At 42.4% G+C, this 20,952-nt stretch overlaps 2 protein-coding genes across 2 annotated transcripts in view; both read left to right on the forward strand.

Annotated features, from left to right (window-relative positions):
* The window catches only part of arsk (arylsulfatase family, member K), a 234,335-nt gene extending 221,631 nt beyond the window's left edge, over window positions 1-12,704 (forward strand). Inside the window, exon 8 of the mRNA XM_068029725.1 lies at window positions 9,529-12,704. Coding sequence (XP_067885826.1) covers window positions 9,529-9,560 — 32 coding nt within the window. The 3' untranslated portion in view covers window positions 9,561-12,704. The remainder of the gene's footprint in view (window positions 1-9,528) is intronic.
* A 519-nt stretch (window positions 12,705-13,223) lies between these two features.
* The window catches only part of rhobtb3 (Rho related BTB domain containing 3), a 145,607-nt gene continuing 137,878 nt past the window's right edge, over window positions 13,224-20,952 (forward strand). Inside the window, exons 1-2 of the mRNA XM_068029003.1 lie at window positions 13,224-13,464; window positions 13,673-13,898. Of these exons, the coding sequence (XP_067885104.1) occupies window positions 13,463-13,464; window positions 13,673-13,898 (228 nt within the window). The 5' untranslated portion in view covers window positions 13,224-13,462. The remainder of the gene's footprint in view (window positions 13,465-13,672; window positions 13,899-20,952) is intronic.

The following is a 20,952-nucleotide window of genomic DNA, read 5'->3' on the forward strand; positions in this document are numbered from 1 at the left end:
GACATTCAACCCACAACGGACTTTTGATCACCAGAATTTGAAGATGGCGGAGCTCACATGCCAGGCTAACTATTAAGATGGCTGAATACACAAATGGACAGGGTCAAACCAGCTAGTCACATGACTAACCTGCTGGGCAACCTGGGTTTTTTGAATTTGTACAAACAGTTTGGGCAGAAAGCAGTTTGCTCCTGGACTGAGAAGATCCCTCTCCTGTCTGCTCCCAACTCTTTCTCACAAGCATCTGAATCCACTGAAGACATATGAACTCCAAGAGAGAAAAGAGTCCTACAGTGAACAAGGTTTATGAAGAATACTGGTCCCCAATGAAAAGCAAGATCTACCTACAATCAAGGACTCTACAGTGATCTCGAAGAACCTTAACCACAACTCTTCAGATATTTCCTCAAACTTTTCCACTTTATTTCTTCTGTTTTTTTTCTGTCTGTATCTTTATGTGTGTATCACGTGTGTATGCTGGCATGGGCGCGTCGTGTATCCGTAGGCGTCAATCGAATTAGGTTTCAGTTTAATAAATTTCAACTTTTCTTCTTTAAACCTAAGAAAGCCTGTTTGTGCTGGTTTCTTTGCTTTATAATTGGAAAGCTGTGAGCAAGGATTCACCAAGGGGGAGTTTAAAACACGGTGTGTTTAAAAATTAAAGCCTGTTACAGTAAGACCAGGTGAAGGCTGAAAGGGAACCCTGGACCTCTTTCTCACCTGGTCGTAACAATGGTATGAAGTTGCTGTATTTTCTCATTGGATCTGAGCTAAGCTTGTCACTGAAAGCTAAGCCTTGTCCATTTCAGTCTAAATGCCCTTGTAATGATGTGATAAGTGTTAATTACTGCCAGTGAACCTCTTTGGCACTGAAAATTAACTATTACAAGTATGGATTCTCATTCCTTTAGGTTTTAATTGTTGGAGATTTTAAAAAAGGTAATCTTTTTCGTGTTTTTGTTTTTCCTTTCTGTCTCTGCTCTCTCTTTTAATCAATTTTTTCTTTCTCTCTCTCTTTATTTCACTTTCTCTACCTGATTTGACATTGAATTCACCCACATAATTCATACTTTTTTCTTAGACCTTGCATTGTTAATTTCACAATCCTTCATTCTGATTGGTTAAGGAGATTTACAGCTACTTTCCCTGTTCACTCAGAACCCCAGATGCCCAGTTGTCCTCACTGTGATGTTATCAGCTTGCACTTTCTAGAAAATTGCCACGCGCAAAATTAAGGCCGCAAATCAATGCTCCATAAGGCTGCTGGTACCGGTGCTATGGAAGTCCTGAACTCAAAAGTTTTCAGCTGGAATGTTTCTGGTGTGGCCTGTTTGCCGCACTCTGAATGACAGGGTGCTCGAGTGAGTGGATCATGATGTCAAGCAGCCTCTCTAATGCTGATTTGGGGCAGGATCTGCCATTTTGGACCATGCAGGTCCAATTTGCTGGACTACAGATTGAACATGTGTTCAGCTACCTGAGGGACCTCCTCCCCTCCCCCACTAGTGTTATTTAAAGTGCTAACCATCCAACTTCAAGTTGAGATGCTTTTGACTTCCTTTTCCTGATGCACATTTACTGGAAGTACTGTGTTCTGTGTTATTGGTGAGTTTTGCTGACTTTTTGGATTTGCAAGGGATGGTGCTGGATCTTGACAAGGAAATGAGAGGAATTTGTTGGCCTGTCAGGAGAAGGTCTGCTTCAGTAATGGGGACTATAGTTGCAGTCCCTCTGAGCTGCGGCATGATTTGTAAATGGACCATAGGCAGCAAAGAAGGGAAGCTGTGCACAGAGGGAGGATGAGCAGGACTGTCAATAGAAGGCCATCCCACCAGGGTATTCAGGGAGCACTTCTCCTATCTCCACTTTAGCCATGAGCAGTGTCTGAGGCACCTGCATTTCATCAAGGATGTGGTCACTGAACTGTGCCAGCTCCTACAACCTGACCTGCAGCTGTACAGCAGGGCGAGGACAGCAGTGCCAGTGTTAATCAAGATCACCAAAGTTTGCGTGCTGCCTGAAAACTTGCCTTATCACACTTTCTGCCTATAAAAACCTAAAAGTGCAAGGGCTAGCCTAACTAACAGAAAATGCCATTGGATGCCTGACCACAGCAAATTATGGCCCTTTAAAGATTTATGTTAGTTACCTAGGCCCTTTAAACAGCTGCCATCATAGTTGGTGGAAAGCATTCCTGAATGCATGTTTCAAATGGACGCTTTTAGGCATGGCATCTTGCATTCTTAAATGTCATGACTTGGCATAAGGCTTGTCCCCTCCCAAAATGACAATGTTGATGAAGTGCCCATTTGTTTGAGGTGGGCCCTTCCAACCTCAATGCTCATCACTCCATGGAAGGTTTGCTGCAGTGAAAACTTGAACACTTTCCCTTTTTCTGTTATTAGCTACCTGATTAATGTTATTAGAATGGGCAGCTGCAAACATAAAATCCAGACCATAGATTTTATCATGGTTCTAATTGTTGATTTGTGATTATTTTATCTCTACTGCACACAGCTATGTGTTTGGCTAGCATTTTGAGTTCCATATTACTCCCAGTAATCAAACATATTAATCCTTGTCAAGTGGAGTTGTCTGCAAAAATTTAAACTGACAAAGTCATGGGTGGGGGGAGGGCACGCCTAGTAATATCAATACTGCAGGAGAGTTTAGCACAGCCAATGCAAAGAAATTAGTCACCAGTGTTACGACCCGGTGAGAAAGGGGTCCAGGGTTCCCTCTCAGCCTTCACCTGGTCTTACCGTAACAGGGTTTAATTTTAAACACACCATGTTTTTAGCTCCCCCTTGGTGAATCCTTGTTCACTGCTTTCCAATTGTAAGGCAAAGAAACCAGCCAAACAAGTTTTCTTAGGTTTAAAGAAGAAAGGTTGAACTTTATTAAACTTAAACTCTAATTCAGTTAACGCCTACAGATACGCGACGCACCCACGCTAGCATGCATAGGCGATACACACATGCTGATAGAGACAGAAAAGAGCAGAAGAAATAAAGTGGAAAAGTTTGAGGAAAATTTGAAGATGCTTTTGGTTACTGTTCTTCGAGCTTGCTGTAGAGCTCTTGATTGTAAGTAGATCTTGCTTTTCGTTGGGGCCCAGTATTCTCCATAAACCTTGTTCAATGTAGGAGTCTTTTCTCTCTTGAGGTTCATGTCTTCAGTGGATTTGGAGTTCAGTGAGAAAGAGATGGGAGCAGACAGATGGTCTTCTCAGTCCAGGAGCAAACAGTCTCTCTCTCTCAAGCTGTTTGTACAATTCAAAAAAACTCAGGTTGCCCAGCAGGTTAGTCATGTGACTAGCTGGTTTGACCCCGTCTGTTTGTGGATTCAGCCATCTTAGCAGTCATCCTGGAATGTGAGCTTCTTCACCTTCAATGCCTGGTGATCAAAGTCCATTGTAGGTTGAATGTGCTAGGGAATAGTCTTTTGTCTCCACAAGCACTGTCGGTTAGTATGTAAATGTTTTTTCCAGCCATGGTTGATCTGTTTAACAAGTCATTTCCTCGCTCCAGCAGCAGTTTTCAATCAATGTTCATATGACAAAATTTATATGCCTCATTCTTGGCAGGTGGGGGTCTGCATGACACCAGTCTTGACCCCCTTTAATCTCAAAATGCTGAATTGCATCAAAAACAGTAACACAATGCAATGCTGCCTCAATATGTTTCGACACTCAAGAACTGCAATCTGGCCAGGCAGTGGTAGAAGAGTAAGAGATGGAAGAGCAAAAAGAAAGATGAAAAAGAAACAGCATCACTTGCGCTCACAATCAGAGCCGCCAGCTCAGATACTGACACTGTATGTTCTTTAGAGGATAGCTTAGAGGTGGGATCTGCACGTCATGAGACACCGGACACAACTGGCCCTCAGCCTGGGCAGCTGGCAAGTGTAAGACGGCTGCTATCTTACTGGAGGGTGAGGTCACACAAGACGTCTACTGCAGAGGTTCAGATGAGAACTTCAATGGATCAGTCTACTGAAGAAGATTCATGGGTTTGTACAATGAAATACTTGGTGCATTGACTAGCCTACCAGAAAGCCTGCTGTCAATGTCAAGGAGCATGGAAGAATCTGACACCAACTTGGCACAGGGCTTTTTGCAGAGCTTAGAGACCATTCCTTCCAGCATGGAAGTGGTGGCCAACTCCATTAGCACACTTGCGGACCCAACCATCATGCAGTGTTTGATGCCAATGTCTCAGCTTTCATTGCAGCATGTGCAGCAGCCACCCAATGTCTGGGTGCTGCCGTGGAAGCTTAGACTCTTCTCATGCAACCTCAGCTTGCTGCCACACAAGTTCTGACTGCTGCCATCATGGTTGCAGATACCCGTGCTCAAAGGGGCTTGAAGGGAGTCACAGTAGTTCAGCAAACAATAGATTACTAGGATTGCTGAGGCACCGCCCTGGGGGAATTACAGTGACTCCATGGAGCACGAACCTGCTGTCTTCTCTCAGGAAGGCAGCATTCATCCTGCCACCACTGCCACTCTTCCAGTGCCCTTGCTGTTTCCTGTCAGCCAGCCAGCTGACATTGCTGGAACACATTGAGATGCTGCTTGAGGTCGTCCTGCAAGGTCATCTGCAGTCTACTCCACTGAAAGTCAGCAGTCTTCTACCAGCCAGGCTGCACCACTGGGGTAGCACTGTGTAGGAGTAGTAGGACAGGCAAACTCTCTGAGTCATGCAAAGACTTTTGACTTCAGGGGATGGGTGGTTCCCTTTTCCTCTGACTGTAGGGGCAGATTCTTTGTTAATCTCCCCTTTGTTCTCTGGGACACTCCTACCTGCAGGTATTTGTGCAGACTTGACTGCAATCTCCTGTGACTTGTCGACTAGGTGAGGCATCACCCTCATGGATTCTCTGCCCCCTAGCGGTCTCTCTTTGTCTCTGCAGGTTCCTGTAAATGCTGTTAGCAACTCTGGTGGGGTGCTTCTAGAGTCTACATTTATGTAGGAGGATGTGGGGTCTAACCTTTCACATTTTCCGGGGTTGGCTGACCAGACAGTAGGGGTTTTCATGTGGGATTCCTCCTGACTTCCTTTAACCTGCCCTTTTGGTCACTTTTTTCCCTTTTCTTTCTAAACTTTTGCTAGCCATGTGCCTGTCTGTCCAGTTTTGTTCTCGGCGGGGGTCCCTTACAGTTCACCAACCCTTTGCTGGAGGGTCCTCCTAACACTGGTACAGAACTTAGGGGTGCAGGTTTCATTGTAGGTTGGGGTTTCCCCTCAACCTGCACATGTGGCAACTCCTGCAGTACCTCACCACATCATTGTGGTGTTTTGGCCAATCAAACTGCTGTCTTATGCGAGCTTTGGTCTTTTGTACACAGGCAAGTACAGCCACTGTGGTCTCGTGGGCCCTTCTTAATATTTCTCCCTAGTACCTCTGTGACACCACTAACTGGTGAACTACAGTCTACTCCTTGCCCTCAGGTCTGTGAGGAGAACTTAATTTCCTCATCAGTACCTCATTCTTTAAATAGGAGCAGTCAGGGACTCCCTCTGCTTCACTTTCAGACTGGGCCGCCTGTGCTAACTCTCGTAGTACTGGGTTGGCTCGCTGAGCCTCAGCTCGGGAAAATCCATTTAATTCATTCCCTGGGTCTCCTAACTTTCCAAAGAAAGTCTCGGACAGGCAGACCTCATACTCATCTGCCTGCAGAGTCAATGCAGTCTCCTCTGGGGGAACTGGTTTGATCATGGCTTGATCCCCTACACATTCAGGAACACTGCAGGGGACCGTCTCCTGCCACTGCCCTGTCTCTCTGACCTCCTGCGATCTTTCTTTCACTACTCAGGGGGCTACCACCTTCACCCCAGCCAGATCATTACCTAGGAGCAGGCCAACTCTGTCCACAGGCAAACTATGGACAATCCCTATGGTCACCGGTCCCAAAACTAGGTCGCACTCCAGGTGCACCCGGTTTACAGGTACAGGCATACACTGCCCTCCAATACCATTCACCACCATTTTGGTGTTCACTGCACTCTCGGGAGGAAAGGTCAGGCCTTTTCCCAGTTAAAGGGATCTAGTCACTCCTGTGTCCCTGAGAATCACTATGGGTTTGCTTGCCCCACTTGAGGGGTTTGGGTTACTTCCCCTTCAGACACAAAACCCTGATAACCTTCAGGAATCCTATTAACTTTTCCTGCACTGGCCATAGTAAGCTTCCTGGGTTGCATTCTTATTGCAGTTAAAGCCACAGCTTGCTCTGTGTTTTCCACCAGGCCGTAGTCTGCACTGAATGGGCGTGTCCTGATTAATCCTACTGGCTTTCCCTTTAGTTTCCAGCAGACAGCTTTTAAATGCCCTGCCTTATTACAATGGAAGCACATCAGTCTCCGGGTTTCATTCTTGCTCACAGCACCTTCCTTTTTGGCTGGAGGAGGGCCCTCTGTGTCTCCTGCTTTCCTTTCTCTCCTGGGACTGCCTGGTTGGGGATCAGCTTCCCACCCTTTGTCCTTTTTGGATTTGTGCAGGTGATTAGGCAAGGTTCTCCTCTGGGAAACCGACTTATAAATTAAAGCAAACTCATCAGCCAGAACGGCTGCTTGCCGGGCTCTCTGAACCTGCTGGTCTTTATTGAGAGTGGGAGAGAGTTTTTAAATTCCTCTAACAGAATTACTTCTCTGAGAGTCTCATAACTGAGCTGTATTTTAACAGCCCTCAGCCACTGATCAAAAGCCAACTGCTTACTTCTTTCAAACTCCTGATAAGTTTGATTAGCTAGTTTTTGAGTGTTCTAACTTTTGGCGGTACGCTTCGGGTATTAATTCAGATGCCCAGAGGATAGCATTTTTGGTCAGTTCATAATTTGATGAACTCTCATCTGGCAATAAGGAATAAACGTCTTGGGTTTTTCTGGTTAGTTTCCTTTGCAATAAGAGAGCTGGCCATTTTAGCTGCCTTGCCAGTTTCTCAAAAGACACAAAATAACTTCCACATCTTCCTCATTGAATTTTGGAATTGAGCGAGTTTTAGCAATTTTGTACCCAGCCCTGACTTCTGCTCCTCCATATTGGCCATGCTTTCACTGGGGTTATTCTGTCGCCCCCTAGCTAACTCAAGCCACTTCAGCTCTCTCTCTTCGGATTCTTTCTTGAATATTCTTTCTCTCTGTCTCTCTCTCCTCTCTCTCTCGTTCCTTCTCCTGTCTTTCATTTTTTTCACGTTCCTTTTGGAAAGCTCTCTCTTTCTCCCTCTCTCTTTCCTCAAACTCAAGTTTCCTCTGTTGCAGTTGTAACTTTGCTAACACTACCGTGTTGGAGTCTGCTTCTAACCCTTCTGCCTCTTCAGATTCAGGGGAAAAATGGTTGGCCACTAGCCTTAGGACTTCAGGCCTTGCCACGAACAGTGATCCCACACTGCTCAACCATTTTTCTCAACTCCTCCATAGACAGTGCTTTTAACTTATCCCAAGTTACTTCACCCTGGCTTGGAATGCTGCTCGCTTCAGTTGCAGACATGTTGGTATTCAATCACACACAACCACAAGAAAACCTGTATTAATCTTGCTCTTTTGATTGGGAACAATTTGGCTTCCCATTTCCAATTTCTCTTTTTCGTCTGTGGGTCAATCCTGGACGAGCCCCTAAATTTCTATTACGACCAGGTGAGAAAGGTGTCTAGGGGTCTTTTCAGCCTTCACTTGGTCTTATTGTAACAGGGTTTAATTTTTAAACACACTGTGTTTTGAGCTCCCCCTTGGTGAATCCTTGTTCACTGCTTTCCAATTATAAGGCAAAGAAATGAGCACAACAGGTTTTCTCAGATTTAAAGAAGAAAAGTGAAATTTATTATATGACTTGGATGAGGAAGTGGAAGGCTGGGTTAGCAAGTTTGCTGATGACACGAAGGTTGCTGGAGTTGTGGATGGTGTGGAAGGCTGTTGTAGGTTGCAACGGGACATTGACAGGATGCAGAGCTGGGCTGAGAAGTGGCAGATGGAGTTCAACCTGGAAAAGTGTGAAGTGATTCATTTTGGAAGGTCAAATTTGAATGCGGAATACAGGCTTAAAGACAGGATTCTTGGTAGTGTGGAGGAACAGAGGGATATTGGGGTCCATGTCCATAGATTGCTCAAAGTTGCCACCCAAGTTGATAGGGTTGTTAAGAAGGCTTATGGTGTGTTGGCTTTCATTAACAGGGGGATTGAGTTTAAGAGCCGCGAGGTTATGCTGCAGCTCTATAAGGCCCTAGTTCGACCACACTTGGAATATTGTGTTCAGTTCTGGTCGCCTCATTATAGGACGGATGTGGAAGCTTTAGAGAGGGTGCAGAGGAGATTTACCAGGATGCTGCCTGGACTGGAGGGCATGTCCTACGGAGAAAGATTGAGGGAGCTAGGGCTTTTCTCATTGGAGCGAAGAAGGATGGGAGGTGACTTGATAGAGGGGTACAAGATGATGAGAGGCATAGATAGAGTGGATAGTCAGAGACTTTTTCCCAGGGCGGAAAGGGCATAATTTTAAGGTGATTGGAGGAAGGTTTCGGGGAGATGTCAGAGGTAGGTTCTTTACACAGAGAGTGGTGGGTGTGTGGAATGCGCTGCCAGCGGTGGTAGTAGAAGCAGATACATTAGGGGCATTTAAGCAACTCTTGGATAGGTACATGGATGATAGTAGAATGAAGGGTAGGTAGTTAGTTTGATCTTAGAGTAGGTTAAAGGTTCGGCACAACATCGTGGGCCGAAGGGCCTGTACTGTGCTGTACTGTTCTATGTTCTATTAGACCTTAAACTTAAACTCTAATTCGGTTAATGCCTACAGATACACGCCGCATCCCATGCTAGCATGGATACGTGATACGCACATGCAAATAGGGACAGAAAAGAGCAGAAGAAAAATAAAATGGAGAGGTTTGAGGCAATTTCTGAAGAGGGGCTTTTACTGTGCATTGAACTCACTGTAGTCCTTGATTGTAGGTAGTCTTGCTTTTCGTTGGGGCCCAGTATTCTTCTTAAACCTTGTTCACTGTAGGAGACTTTTCTCTCTTGGAGTTCATATGTCTTCCATGATTTCCAAAGCTGGTGAGAGCAGACAGGAGAGAGGTCTTTTCAGTGCAGAAGCCAAGAGATTTCTGCCTTTCAAACACTTTGTGGCAAGTTTAAAAAAAAACTGCCAATTAGTCTTGTAACTAAACTGGCTTGACCAGGTCTTCTGTGTATTGGAGAAGCAGGGCCTGGGTCCTTTGTTCCAACACTGTCTGCTAGCATGCAAACATCTTTCCAGTCAAGGGCTTGGCAATTTCTTGTGATAGGGCCTCTTTTCTTCCCAGCCACAATTTTAAGTTTTAATGTTCATATGGCAAAATAATGTGTGCCTCAGTCTTGGCAGGTGGGGCATTATATATATATAATTCATTGCACTGCTATTACTAAATTTGCACTGCATGTGGGCACATTTATAATTCTTTGAAGAGTCTTTTATAGCAACCGAACTTCACAGTGAATTAGGTTGAAGTTATATTACATTACTCGTCTAAGATTGGAACTTTGTTCTTTTGTAGAAGCATGCAAGTGCATAGTTCTCTTCTTGTGAGAAGAATACAAGTCACAGGCAGATGCAGCTCTGAATACAACTTGTTTCTGGCCGGTTCCCTTTCACTACAACCGATTAACATCATTTGAACCTGAAGATGTTATATACCCTTGGAGCACTTGACCTATGTTAATAATTGTGATTTAGACTGGTAGAGTTTGTGACATTATTTTATTCCATTTCTGGACTTTATTTTTGTTGTTTGTAAATATTAATGTAACAAATGGCATTCAGCTTGTATGATTCGAACTGAAGTATTGCATTGTGTGATTCAAACAGGAACAATACTGTACTATACAATTTGAACTCCAGTGACATGGACAATTATTTTGCAATGTTACAAGGGAATGTATATTATATCTACTTAGGATAATGCAAGCCCCAATTCACGAATCCATTTTGTGAGTTCTTTCCAGCCCAGATAAAAATTACCAGTGAGGCAGAAGCTGAGAACAAGTCTCAATGTATAGTTAGAAGTTCCTGAGGTGTGATGGCATCATGCAACTTGTGCTGGCCCTTCTTAATTCGTTGCACTCAAAATGACAGACTGAATAATGTAAGGTGAGCTGTTGGTGCGTGTTTTCTTAAAACATTATTACCAACATAGCATCAGCCCTATTAAGAGGGAAACTACTGAATTAGTATTATGAGTTGCTTCCAAAAACTAAAGTTTATTTTTGTGAATCTTATTCTCAAATAAAAGTATAACCTTTTAAATGTATATGTAGTATCCATAAATTATCCACTTATCCTAAGCTTGAATATACATGCCCTATAATTGTACTTTTGATTCCAATGCAATTTGAGGTAAAAATTGTAGACAACTAAGACTTTTCATTGCAGGAATTGCCCACAATAATGCATATAAACAGTTTGATGGGGTAATGTCACCATGATTATTGATACACCATTGTTGTCACAATATATACAATTGTGCTGACAACATTTTCCTGATCCAACAATTTCAACTGAAATGATGTAATTTTGTTATGTGAAAAATACAAAAATACATTTTTAGATGATGATTTCCCTTCAACATAACCAATGTGTTTTGTGGAATGAGGAAACATTTAGGGTGGAGTCTTACTCACTTTATCTTATATCTTTTGAAATTTAGTTTGGAACTTTGTAGTTCTAAGTCATTTCTTGAGATCATATTCCAGGCTAACATTTCAGTGTAGTATTGAGGAAGTACTGTACTGTTAGAGGTGTTGTTTTCTAGATGAAATGTTAAACTAAAGCCTTTCTTTAAGGTGGTATAAAAGATCCCTTGGCACTATTGAGAAAAGAGCAGGAGAGTTTTTATTTTATTTAGAGATACAGTACTGAAACAGGCCCTTCGAGTCTGTGCTGACCAAGAACCACCCATTTATACTAACCCTACAGTAATCCCATATTCCCTACCACCTACCTACACTAGGGGCAATTTACGATGGCTAATTTACCTATCACCTGTAAGTTTTTGGCTGTGGGAGGAAACCGGAGCACCCGGCGAAAACCCACACGGTCACAGGGAGAACTTGCAAACTCCACACAGGCAGTACCCAGAATCGAACCCGGGTCCCTAGAGCTGTGAGGCTGCTGTACTAACCACTGCGCCACTGTGCCACCCAGTGTTCCGGCTAACATTGATCCCTCAAACAACATGAATAAAACAAGATTATCTGGTCATTTATTGTTCTTTCTGGGATCTCACTGTGTGCAAATTGGCTGCCACATTTCCCCACATTACAATGACTACACTTCAAAAGTGCTTCATTGCTAGTGAAACACTTTTGGATGTTGTGCAGAGTGCTACATAAATGAAGATTTGTTTCTTTGAATGTATGTTTTAAAAAATGAATTCTAAGAAATCCCATTTCAAATTGCATGTTTCTCTGATTTTGTTAATGGGCCCTTAATGCAGAGGAAAAGAAACATTCAACAACAACATGCATTTGTATAGCACCTTTAACATAGTAAAACATCCCAAGGTGCTTCACAGAAATATGATGCAACAATAATTGGCTCCAAGCCAAAGAAGGAGCTATTCGGATGAGTGACTAAAAGCTTAAGTCAATTAAGTAAGTTTTAAGGTGCATCTTAAAGGAGTGAAAGGTGGAGATGTGGAAAAGCTTAGGGAGAGAATTTCAGAGCTTAGGACCTAGATGGCAGAATGCACGGCCACTGAAGGTGGGGTAAAGAAAGTGCAGAATGTATAAAAGGTTGGAGTTGGGGCTTTCAGAGGGTTGTAAGGCTGGATGAGGTTACAATGATAGGGTGGGGTGAGGCCATGCAGGGATTTGAAGGCGAGGATGAGAATTTTAAAATCGAGGTGTTGCTTGACTGGGAGCCAACATAGATCAGCAAGCACAGGGGTGATGGGTGAATGAGATTTGATGCGAGGTAGGAAACAGCCAACAGAATTTTGGATAAGCTCAAGTTTATGGAGGGTGGAAGATGGGAGGCCCACCAGGAGAGCATTCAAAACGTTGAGTCTAGAGGTAACATAAAACATAGGTGAGGGTTTTAGCAGCAGACAGGCTGAGGCAGCGCCAGAGATAGGCAATGTTACAGAGCTGGAAGTAGGTGCACTTTGCAATGGAGAGGACATGGGGACAGAATCTCACTTCAGGGTCAAATAGGAATTGGAGGTTGTAAACTATCTGGTTCAGCCTGAGACAGTGGTCAGGGAGGAGGATAAAATTGGTGGCTTAGGAAAGGAGTTTGTGGTGAGGCTGGGGACAATGTCCTTCCCAATGGGGGAAAATTTTGGCTCATCCAGGACTAGATGCCAGACAAACAGTCTGACAACACAGAAGCAGTGGAGGAGTCCAGAGAGGTAGTGGTGAGGTAGTGCTGGGTGTCCTGGGGGATTCAGAGGTTATAGTCCTTTTTGTTGAAAGCGGAATTTTGAGAGCGTGCATAATGTTATAAATATACTGAGGTTTCGAGAACATGGCTATATATCACAACTTGCAATCATAATATCATCGACCTTTTCTCGCCCACACGTATTTATAAAATGAAAGTTATCCCATGGTTGATGTATTACCATGTTTGGCAGGATCACTGGAAACCTGTCCTGACTGCATTTGTTGGACTCCGTTGGTGGACTGTGTCAGACCCTGTACTTATGGTGAAATGAATACTTTGGAAAAAATAAAGTTCTTCTAAAATAAACAATCTGCAACAATAGAAGTATTCATGCTTATTGCTGTTTTGTTATTCATTTAGGTCACCAGTTCTAAACAATGGTATCAATTGACAGCCGCAAACTGTCCTCGGCTCGCACGTTAGAGGACACACAGGGAATATTGATACAAGGACGCTGCCACAATTCTTTTTGTTTTACCCTTAATGTCCCGATGGCTGAGGAAACCTCTTGTCATTCACGTAATCGATTAGCATCACGATTTCTCTACTTGCTTGAGTCAAGCCAGAATTGTAGCCGGGACTCGGCAGCCGCCTGACAGCAATCGATATGTGGGATATAAATCTTGTGGCCGCTCGGATTACATTAGTGTTTTGTGAACGGATTTAAATCTAATTTCTCTGCTTGATGAGCTTCACTGACGTCAGAAGCCTCTGACTGGACCGGGCTTTGTGGATATATATATATATATATATAAACCCTGTCCGGACTACAGTGATTGCTGATTGTGCCAGACGTGCCCAGTAATATCAGTTCTTTCCTGGGCTAATAACAAGCAGACGGTGAAACTGACGGGGAGAGTAAAGTTCACCGCCTCCTATCACTGGCTATTGCTGCTGCTGCATTTTACGCTGTCTGGTCAGGGCAAAGAGCCATAGTGGTGGCTTCAGCTCACTTCTAGTTTCTTTGTTACTCGCATCGAAAGAACTATGAATAAATCGCGCCGCTTACTCCACGCTTTTGTTAAGCTGCCGAGACAACATTGATCATGTAAGTTGCACACGCCGGTTCGGTAATGGAAAGTGGAGCTTTTTTTTAGTTCAGTCCTATTATTCGGTGCAAAAGTCAGCCTGGATAGATTGATCTCAGGAAAAGACAACACAAAGCCCCAAAAGAACTGCAAGCCTCGTATTGCATGGGGATATTTTCAGGCTAATGCTGGTCCATTGACTTTGTGTGTAACTTCTTACTTGTTTAGGTCGGTTCGTATCGTGGCTCTGGGGAATGAGAAAGCGGGCTTTGAAGACAGCCTGCAGCAGCCGGATCTGATCACCACCTATTTCGGCAGACATGCAATTATTCGGCACATTGAAGAGAGGCGGTTGCTAAGCTTTGCTACCCACATCACATTTCCTGCCTTCGTCGAGTACCACGCTTATGTCTTCGGCAGAGTCCGAGTGCTGATCCACGATTGTCCCAGTTGGGTAAGGGAACAAAAAGTTACAATGACCCATGAACCCGCTTTGCGTTTACAGAATGGGGCTCGCTTAGGATCACCTGAAATTTAAAAACGCCATGTCATTTTTGTGCTGCCAAACCCCGTCAGATCACTTCCCCCTTAATATCAATAATGTCCCTTTTCTACTTTCGGAAGTTCAGTTGGTCATCTGCATTCCTGAGGTGATAGTGAGAATACGCGGTTTTAAAGTTTCCAATTTCAAAGAATGCGGTTTTATTAGAGGCTCGTTAATTATGTGGAACAGTTATTCTCCCATTTGTTTTACTTTTGAAGCATTTTATTTGCATCATTTCTCAAGCATATATTGTCCATATATACACAAGTCTTGTGCTCAGCACGGTCCAGGCCATAATATCTCAAGTGTCATTACATTCCTTCCTTTCCTTTTGGCCTCCTTGTCTGGAGAGACAATGGGGAAGCGCCTGGAGGTGGTCAGTGGTTTGTGGAGCAGTGCCTGGAGTGGCTATAAAGGCCAATTCTAGAGTGACAGACTCTTCCACGGGTGCTGCAGGTGAAGTTGGTTGTCGGGGCTGTTACACAGTTGGCTCTCTCCTTACACTGCTGTCTCTTTTCCTGCCAACTGCTGAGTCTCTTCGACTCGCCTCTCTTCAGCCCCACCTTAATAGCTGTCCGCCAGCTCTGGCGATCGCTGGCAACTGGCTCCCACGATTTGTGGTCAATGTCACAAGACTTCATGTTGCGTTTGCAAAGTGGAGATATGGACGGCCGGCGGGTCTGATGCCAGTGAAGAACTCGCTGTACAATACGTCCTTGGGGATCCTGCCATCTTCCATGCGGCTCACATGGCCAAGCCATCTCAAGTGCTGCTGGCTCAGTAGGGCGTATATGCTGGGGATGTTGGCTGCCTCGAGGACTTCTGTGTTGGAAATACGGTCCTGCCACCTGATGCCAAGGATTCTCCGGAGACAGCAAAGATGGAATACGTTGAGATGTCCATCTCGGCTGACATACATTGTCCAGTCCTTGCTGCCATAGAGCAAGGTACTTACGTAATCTAACACAAATCATAACACGACTATTTGTGAGGTTTTTTTAAATTAAAAAAAAACATTTCTCTTGATTTGTCCCGGGTCTCCACAAGGCCATCAAGCCAGGATTTATAAGGAACTGCCAATGTACAGAATCTTTTCATAATAATTAGTCTTTAATTGACCTCAGGAGGTGCCTATTTAGACTTCATCCCCCCAGCAAGTACTTGTACAGTGGTCTTAAAGGATTATGCCAGGGTAAATGGAATTCATCATAGAAGGTAAGTATCACAGCTGTGCTTCACATTCTAAACTCTCTGTGATCAATTGTGTTAGAGACCAGCTACTGATATTGTCACATTAACTAGAAGTCAGTTCCAGACACTTGATTTAAAGGAAGTTTCTTTCAGAAATTAGCTCCCAGAGACTGAAATTGCTATTAAGGTCTTAATTGTAAAGTTATAAAAGACAAAGAAAATAACATAGTTTCCTCAATGTATATTATGTTACATTTCTAACCACATATTTATATGGCAAAAATTGTGCTTTCCATGTTTCAGTAATTACAGTACAGCCAGTCCTACTAAATTGATCACTTGTTCTTGGGTAGTGACTTTGGAGTAAATCAATCAGAATGTACTGTACTGTTTTGGGAACTGCTAGGGGTACCTATTATTAGCTTGTGTTAATGAAGTGCGAATTTCATGTAACAAACTGCAGGATCATTTCAATGACAGTCATTGTGCGAGTGTGTTATCCTATTAGCAACAAACATAACTGCGAGTAGTGATGTTCAAACTTGCGGAAACTTGCTTCCCAAAAGAGAAGTGTAGAGGCGGCATGTAAATGGAATATTACTTTTTTGATGCACTGCTAAGGCTTGGCAGCTTGACACGCAGGTAGACATTAGCTCTGGTAAGTGTGCACTCAGGATGATGAACAGCACAGAATTCTGATCACAAGACCTTCCTTGGCAACAGCTGGAGCACAACACTTAGGAATGAAATGGGAAAAGCTCTGCCTCAGTGAAAACAACACAAAAGTCACAATGTTTTAAATAAATAATTGAGAGCTGAAAATATATAACTGAAATGTGAGGAAGTAAATATTTGAATAACAAGCATTTTCAAGAACTTGGCCAGTGGTAGCACCCTTATATTTTCATAAATAGTTAGTCACTATTCTCATAATATAGAAGAATGAATATGACTGTAAGGAAGGACTTTCAATGCATGCTTTAGTTTTTCTATTGCAGACTTTTTGAAAATCTTTATCTGGTATGAGAAATCTTTATTTTAATGTCCTTCTTGTAGCTTTATAGCAGCAAAGCACAACAAAATTTCACAACAGTTGACACCTATTATCTCTTCCAGCAGAAAAAATATACCGATCCCCATTGGTTTAATGTAATTGCTTAGAAGGAGCCTAAATTAACTGCATTTTGAAAATCTGAGAAAATCAGTTACATTGGCCTTAAACAGCAAAGCTGTGATATTCTACGCTTCTCCAACTGGTGTGCTGTAGAAGCCCCACAGACTGCAATCAAGTAGAAATCCTAAACTGATGGGAACTTGCCCTTTTACACTATTAGTCTTGCTGTAAAAGCCCATGAAAAAGAAACAGCTTGTTGAATGAGGTGCAACTCAGTTTTTAACAGCATGCTAAGTTCATAACTACTCAGTGAACCTGAAAAACTAATTTTATATTTTTGGAATGTTGAGGTTATGATAAAAAAAATCAGATTTTTAAAATAACATTTAAAAAAAATGTTTGTTTATGATATTTTAGCTTTTACCTTAATCTTATTTGTATGTTCCAAATATTTATTTTTCTCTCTGTAAAATTTTAATTAAAAGTGAAAAATTCAGTGCATTTTACTTCCTGGTATGTTGTCTGTGAGAATATTTCAATGTGATTGACCACTTACGCTGCTTGATGACATCACTGTTGCTGGACACCTGGAGATCCCCTTGACTTGGCACCAGATTCACACTGACATCGGGAAATCCACACCACAGAGATAGCTAGGTCTTTGTGGGCAACTTCCTTCAAGGTCAGCGGCAAGCACCTTCGCTTCACTGTTGACTGTGAAATCCAGGCCACTAGTGCAGCTATCAAAGGTTGATTTAGCTGAGGGACAGATTTTGAGCACATTGTTTATGCTAAGTAGCCATTTCAACATTTTTTATGTTTCTTTTCAAGATGGGTACTTTGGAAAGGTTGAATTTTTAGCCCCTCTTTAGTTATGCTGAGACGATAGTGATAGGCCCTTTCCTTGTATGCCTCTCTATGCCACTTCAGAGAATATTAAGAGTTAATAAAGGCAAAATACTGCAGATGCTGGAAATCTGAAATAAAAACAAGAAATGCTGGAAATACTCAGCAGATCTGGCAACATCTGTGGAGAGAGAAGCAGAGTTCACGTTTCAGGTCAGTGATCCTTCATCAGAACTGGATGAAGTTCTGATGAAGGCTCACTAACCTGAAACATTAACTCTGCTTCTCCCTCTACAGATGCTGCCAGACCTGCTGAATATTTCCAGCATTTCTTGTTTTTATTAAGAATCAATTACTTAGTAGGGGGCTGGAGTCACATGTAGGCCAGGCCAGATAGGGTGTAATGTCCCTTAATGACATTTGTCAACCAGTTTGTTTTTTTACAACAATCCAGCAGCTTTTCATGGTTACTTTTTCCTGGTGCCAGTGCATAAATTATTAGATTCTATTGAATTAATTTTCACAATGTTTCCTGATGGAATTTGAATTCACAACCCTCTGGATTGCTAGTTCAGTCTCAAAGCCATTATTTTTCTGGACACTTTTAGCTCAATAATACTGCCTTCAAATTTAGATTTTGGTTTTGGACAGCCTGAATTTCAGATGACCTGATTCTGGAGAAAAAACAATCCTGCTTTCCCATGACAGATTGAACGATACATCCACACTAGACTGCATCATATACAGTGGATCCTATGTCATGGGGGCAGTGGGAATATCTTTGAAGAACAAAATATGAATGCAGAACTTTTTTGCTGATGATTAACTTGGTGGGATGGAGTCTGTGAGAGGGTAGATTGTACATGTTCTGTGAGAAAGCAGGCTTGATGGGACAAATGTTCCACGTTCCATGCTTTCTTATATTCCCTTTCTCCTCATTGCACTGCTGCCGGTTGGATGAATGTATAGCCATGACTTTCTCTTTCTAGAGCTTGCTTTATTATGATTATTAAAAATCATGTTTGCCTTGATTAACAGTATTTCATCAACAAGTAGAAAACCTTTGCTTTTACCTATAAAAGACACAATGGGATCCCATTGTAAATGAGGCATCAAATATCAATAAATAAAGTACTCGTACTGTATTATCCCAGCCAATCTGCAAAACACTGGCAAATTACAAGAGTAAATTGTGTTTCAGTTTTTCTATAAATATATGGAATTCCAAATGTAATCTCCATATCTGTTAATGAAAATATAAGATTGAGTGCATAACATCAATTACAGTAATTTTCAGGTAACTGGATGCATTTTCAAATGCACTTTGAATGATTTCGAAAAATACATGTTCAGCACTCTTTGTCAGCAAGTGGCTGGATTTCTTTCCTCTGATTCTTACCTCTTCTTTCTCTTCCTGTATTTGGACACTATATTCATTATTTTCGACTTCTTTGCTTCCTGTTTTTCTGGTTGTTTGTCTGTTTGCAGCAGTTTTACTAGATTTACTGAAATGACAATGTTCTTGCAACTTCTGACCAGTACCTTAAATCATTTTACCAAGGACCAATAAGAACAGATACATAAAATCATAGAATCATAAAATGGTTACAACACAGAAGAAGGCCATTCGGCCCATTGAGTCTGCGCCAGCTCTCTGCAAGATAAATCATCTCCCAAATTATTTTCTGCCAAGTTCCTGCCTGTTGTGTTGGAGGGAGGCGTTAATTTTTTGGGCCTAGTTCTGTGGCAGCAGCAAGCGGTACTGATGAGAGAATCTGCACCTGAACTGACGTGGGACCATATCCTTGCAGGAAAATTCCCTGGAGCTATAAGGGAGCTGTATAGGAAAAGGAGGAATTTTTTTTCAGTCTTCAGAATAGAAACTAGGTAATACCTGATCACTATTTCTTGATTTTATTTCTTATTCTTTTCAATCTTGATATTGTCATGCCCTGTAAGCCGCCTTATTTCCCTTTTGCTTTCTGAATGTTAACAGAGACTGATCACTCTGACAATTCAGCCAGTGGCTCTCTTAGCGTGCAGTTTTATGTCATTTACACTTCAATAGCACTATGTTCCCTATGATCTCTCCCGCAGAAAGGACAGGAGGTACAATCTTGTGGGAACACCACCACCCATCCTGGATATATATTCTTTTACTGGTTCAAGTATGCTGGAATTGTATACCTAACATTATGGAACAGCATCATCACAAAGACTGCAGGTTCACATTCTTCTCTGGCAACTATGGTGGGCAATAAATGTCACCCTGTTGGTGTCATCCACATACTAAGAAGAAATGATGGGAAAGAAAATCTAAAAAATACTCTTAAAATGTAATCACCCATAGTCACTGGCTTCAAGAGGAAGTTGGATGGCCACTTGAGAGAAATAGACTTGCAGGGCTGTGGGGATCGAGCCAGGGAGTGGGATTGACTGCATAGCTCTGTGGAGTGCCAGCATGGACTCGATGGACCGAATAACCTCCTTCTGTGCCGTATATGACTGTATGACAGCCACCAGATTTAGTGGGCTATAAATTGATTTTAAAGTGTTGGAAAGCGATGTAAAGTTCTGTAAACATCTCCGGCATTTGAAAGCACATTGGAAAGACTGAGGGTAAATGAGGTGACTCCAGAATGGAAGGGAATGCAGATGAATGTGTTTGGAAAAATCCAGCAGGAAAATTGGGCAGACAATAAAGGTCTGAAGTTATTGGAGTCATTTAAGCAAACTCTCTGATCCTGAGATGCTAGTGGGAACCTGAGCTTAAGGAGACCGTGCATCAAGGATAGGTCTACAACAAATCAGAACCAATTTTGTGACCTGCATTCCCCTTAAGAGTGGTTCCCAGCTGAGGGGGCAGGATTGGTGAATTTATCCTGAATTTCACACCAGTGTGTTGAAGAATGCTTGAGAGGAAGATGAACGACTGATCCTAAAGTCTGTGTTGTCCTTGGTTCGGCAATGCCTTGATTTTAAACTTCTCATCCTTGTTTTCAAATCCCTCCATGCCTTGCTTGTTATCTCTGTAATCTCCTCCAGCCCTACAATGCTCTGAGATCTCTGTGCTCCTCTAGTTATGACTCCTTGTGCATCCCCTACTTTAATCACTCCACCATTGGCAGCCTTCATCTGCCTAGGCCCTAGGCTCTGAAATTCCTTCCTTAAACCTCTCCATATCTCTCTCTTCTTTAAGGTGCTTTTTAGAACTTATCTCTTTGATCAAACTTTTGGTCATCTGCCCTAATACTTTCTTATGTGGTTTGGTATCAATTTTAGAATGATAATGCTCCTGAGAAGCACCTTGGGACATTTTGCTATGTTAAAGGTGTTATATAAATGCACATTGTTACTGCTGTTGTTGGTTGGAGCAGTAGAGGAGGTCAAAGGCAAAATGCCAGAGGGGAATGGCAGAAGGAATTGAAGTGATGAGCCAAGGGAGGTAAGAATTATACCTGCTTCTTAATTTGAGATTTGGCTTTTTGTTCGATACTAAACATAATTTACTTTTGACGTTTTCTCATCAAAATTGATCTGACAAATTAAAGTGAGATGCTGGAGCTAAATATAGAATATTTTTTATAGGAACTGCTTTGAAAAAACCTTGCACTCAAGAATTCATTAATTGAATTCAGAAGTCCACCAATAATTATTATGTGCATGTGTTGTATATCTTATAATATGCTTCACAAACTCCTGTGACGTGCATGCTCAGCTTCTACTCAAATACAGTTACTGACAGATTGCTGTCCACTGACGACTTTGAGAATGTCAGCAGCCAAGTGGGAAATTCTGTTCTATAAAATTAAT

This window comes from Heterodontus francisci, chromosome 4, assembly GCF_036365525.1.
Source record: "Heterodontus francisci isolate sHetFra1 chromosome 4, sHetFra1.hap1, whole genome shotgun sequence".
Taxonomy (NCBI): domain Eukaryota; kingdom Metazoa; phylum Chordata; class Chondrichthyes; order Heterodontiformes; family Heterodontidae; genus Heterodontus; species Heterodontus francisci.